The sequence below is a fragment of the Solanum tuberosum genome, unplaced genomic scaffold, assembly GCF_000226075.1.
Source record: "Solanum tuberosum cultivar DM 1-3 516 R44 unplaced genomic scaffold, SolTub_3.0 scf00312, whole genome shotgun sequence".
Classification (NCBI taxonomy): Eukaryota; Viridiplantae; Streptophyta; class Magnoliopsida; order Solanales; family Solanaceae; genus Solanum; species Solanum tuberosum.
This window is the reverse complement of record NW_006239237.1, coordinates 252,921-256,731: the sequence shown is the minus strand read 5'-3', so window position 1 is coordinate 256,731 and position 3,811 is coordinate 252,921. Positions and strand designations below refer to the sequence as shown.

At 39.4% G+C, this 3,811-nt stretch overlaps 1 protein-coding gene across 4 annotated transcripts in view; it reads right to left on the bottom strand.

Moving 5' to 3' along the window:
• The window catches only part of LOC102578159 (DEAD-box ATP-dependent RNA helicase 10), an 11,045-nt gene that overhangs the window by 1,695 nt on the left and 5,539 nt on the right, over positions 1–3,811 (bottom strand). For all 4 annotated transcript variants that reach the window (XM_006359963.2, XM_006359964.2, XM_015314660.1 and 1 more), the window contains exons 7-12: positions 3,020–3,139; positions 2,471–2,512; positions 2,312–2,386; positions 591–737; positions 339–476; positions 67–178 (exon numbers count right to left, since the gene is read on the bottom strand). In XM_006359963.2, coding sequence (XP_006360025.1) covers positions 67–178; positions 339–476; positions 591–737; positions 2,312–2,386; positions 2,471–2,512; positions 3,020–3,139 — 634 coding nt within the window. The remainder of the gene's footprint in view (positions 1–66; positions 179–338; positions 477–590; positions 738–2,311; positions 2,387–2,470; positions 2,513–3,019; positions 3,140–3,811) is intronic.

Below are 3,811 nucleotides of genomic sequence, written 5' to 3'. Positions count from 1 at the left end.
GGGGGGGGGGGGGGGGGGGGGGGGGGGGGGGTACTAGAATCTCGGAAATATTTCTGTATTTCATACCAATAAGCTTTTCTATCTGTATATACCACTCCAACTCATACTGATTTACTAATGATATGGCAACCCCAGAACGTCCTGCTCGTGCAGTTCTTCCCACTCTATGTATATAATCCTGCAAGCCATGCATATAGTGATAAGCTTAAATCGCACCAGAAAACAAAATTAAGATATTCAGATTAAAATGATGAGTATCAAGTCAAGTATAGATAAATCCAGGACCACCCCAATGAAAACAGCATAACTTTATAAGCAGGAAGAATAGCAAGATCCACCTTTGAGTTTGTTGGAATATCATAGTTGATAACCATATCAACAGAAGGGATATCAAGTCCTCGACTGGCCACATCAGTGCATATAAGGATATTGCACTCTCCAGCCTTAAATTTGTTTAGAGCTCCAAGCCTTTTATCCTGACCAAGTAAAATATCATTATTATTTTTTTGGGTGTGGGTGGGGATGAAATAGAACCAGCAAAGAGGAAATTGTGAACCTGTTAAAATATGCCTTTAAGTTTGAGAGTATACCTGAGTCATCTGACCACTAATTGGTATGGCTCTCAAGCCAAGGTTGCGAAGCATCAAAGCCAGAAGACGAGTTGCATCACATGTACGAGTGAAAACCATAGATGTACTGCCAGACATCTCAGTCAGAATATAGATAAGATAGCAGTCCTGTGAACCATGGACAAATAATAGAGTCAGACCAGAAGTCATTATGTGATAATTGAAATGGGACCATAAATCACAATTCAGTAAACTAATGCAATTACATCTTTAGCCCCCATCAGGTAGAGGGCCTTTTAGGTTTATTCCTTGTATACTGTCTCTAGCATACAGTCCCACACGATTACCAGGCATTAGCTATATCATCCTTATGATAATTTTTAATGCCGAAACAAAAAGATTTCCTATTAAAGGACCTTTAAAATACTGGTTTACATCTTGCTGGGAGAGCAACCTTTCGCGTTCTACTGCCACCGAACAGGTTTTGAATTCCCTGCTGCCTTAATTTCCCCCATGTCCCCCCACCCCTTTCCTCCTAGAGCTTTCCATGTTTTGTCAACTTCCACACCCCCTTTGGCCTTTGTCAATGCCCATCAATCTTCTGTTTTCTTCCGTGCCTAATCTAACACCTTGCACTCCACCACTGTAGCATAACTCCTAATGCTACATCTCTCCCCTTTGCTTCTGCTTCCAACCTGTTGCACTCAAGCCTACAGTGCCATGTGTCCTAGCTTCGTGCCGCTCTTTTCCCCTTTGTCCAACCTCTATCACATGCAGAAACCCCAATTGTTTTCATTTAATTCAACCCTAAACAAGGGGTGAAAAATCTCTTCATTTAATTTTCTTCTGAGTTCCAATCTCGTAAACCATACATAAGATATCAAAAGAAGGTCTGCTCACCAGGGGAAGAGGGAGAGGCCAACCAAAGATGGCACATTTGGGGGGACAGTGTGAGGACGGGGGGATATACATTTCTTTGAAATATCTGCTCTACCCTCTTGTTCGTGGGAAGATGTAATGGAGGCACTAGTATACTGCTCAATTCCTGGAGTAATAGTTTTACTAATAATGCAAAACAATTGATTAGGGCTAGAAGTATAAGAAAGCCCATAGCTGAGACTACAAATCTAGTAACTTCCTTGATTAGGAACATATAAAGAGACCCATGTGCCTAAACAGGTGTTTAACTGCATATGCCTTAACTGTGGCAAGCCCTCTATGTGACCTGACCTCTAAGTCAGTTGGATTATGTTCACTTCAATAATCAAGAGTTGCAACTACTTAAAATACTTCATGATTAATACTTCTGGGAAAGCTAAAAATATGAACCTTGTAAAGAGTGACTCACTGTGCTACTTGGTTTTTTAATCAAGAAGATGCTGCACTCTTCATGCTAGTTATTACTTTGTAACACTAAACAACACAATCATTATGATCACGTCTCCCCTCTTTTATCCACGTGATTGTTTCTTATTCTAGTGGTGTCAAAATGCCAATGTACATTCTTCAGCCATATAATGATCATTATTGGGAGAACACAGCACCACATATAATGTTCTGTTGTAAAAATACACTAAATGTCTGGACAACTTTGCTGCTTAAGCAGAAAATATTGAACTCATTGAATGTCATCAAACAAAATGTAACATACATGGAACATCATTATTAAGCCAATTGCCTAGCCACTTGTGCTGCTTTTTTCCAACAAACCTAAAATAGAATCTTGTCACTGAAAAACTAACCTTATACTTAGCAGGAAGAAAACGATACTGCTGCTTCAGTGTATCGACTGTGGAATATTTAGATGCAGCTTCAATCTGAAACAAATTATAAACAAAGTTATGGAAAATACTCTTGAGCACCACCTACAAATCCTCTGGTGACAATTGACATTGTTGTACCTTAACAGGATTTCTCAAACAAGCCCTCTGAAGTTTCCGCACCTGTAGTTCAAGTACATATCTATTTAGAATCGGCCTTCCCAAGCAAAAAGTTCAGTCCATGGAAAGTTTAAGCATGAAATTTGATTCCTTAAAGAGCCAAGCAGAGCATAAGCAAATTAGCGTGCCATTCATAACATCCCCACCTTCTCCTCTCGAAGACTCGAACAATTTCATGTAATAATCATTTTGGTACTATGATATAAAGTGTAAGTGCATCTACTTCCATAACAATGATAACTGAAGCTGAAATACAAGTATAAAGCTCCTCCATTTTCTGGTATCTTCTCATATATAAATATCAAAATGAGCAAGATATTTGCAAATTAATAAAAGCCAAAACTTCATGAAAGCACTTTTCCTCCCCAAATACTGAGGAAAAGATATCTACCCAACCTTAAAAGAGGGGATTTTCCTTTAAAGAGAATCTAGAAAGAGAAATTACCCACAAGCAGAAAATAGAACATTTATAATTAGCATGGTTTCCTATAAACCACTTGAAAAACTGACCTTTTTGGTCATTGTAGCAGAAAAGAGATAAGTCCTTCGTTCACGAGGAATAGCATTCAAAATCTGATCGAGGGCCTTCTCAAAATCCTCGTTTAGCAACCTGTCCGCCTCATCTAATACCTGTTGCATGTAGCCATGTTCAAATTCATGACTCAGACTACGCATGCATGCTCTTAACTAACTAAAATAATCTGTTGTGAAACACTACTTACCATTTCAAAAACCAATATTTGGTTACGAATAGAATTTGTGATGTTAAAAGAAGTATATAAACCAGGATACATAGAAGGAACATCAGATTTGTTAAGAACCCATGTCATGCTAAATCAACTCATTCTTGCTTATCATTTGAATATCATATAATGAAATGCATTTAATTTTTAGATACATATTGCTTCAATTAATCAATGTCTTGCTTGGTCCAATTGTAGCCACCTAAGGCGATGAAGCCATTGTGCTTCTTTGGACATATCACATCAATGGTTCAGTGCTGTAGTGAGGGGAAGGCATTTAACTAGCAACTAACACGAAGACGAGCAAGATTCAAAGGAACATATCTTTCTAATGTAGCCCAAGGCTTTCTGCTTGGGACTTCCATGTTGGAGGTCTCAAGTTCGAAACCCCTTGCCAGCGAAAGTAAGGGGTTTGCCTTCTGGGTCGAGCTCGTCGCACCGGGCTTGCCTAGTGCGGGTTACCTCTCCTATGTGGTTTGCGAGCTATTGTATAGGAGCGGGGGTTTTACCCTGTGCGCACCCAAAGGGTAGCGGCTGCGGGTTTCCCTTGTCATCAAAA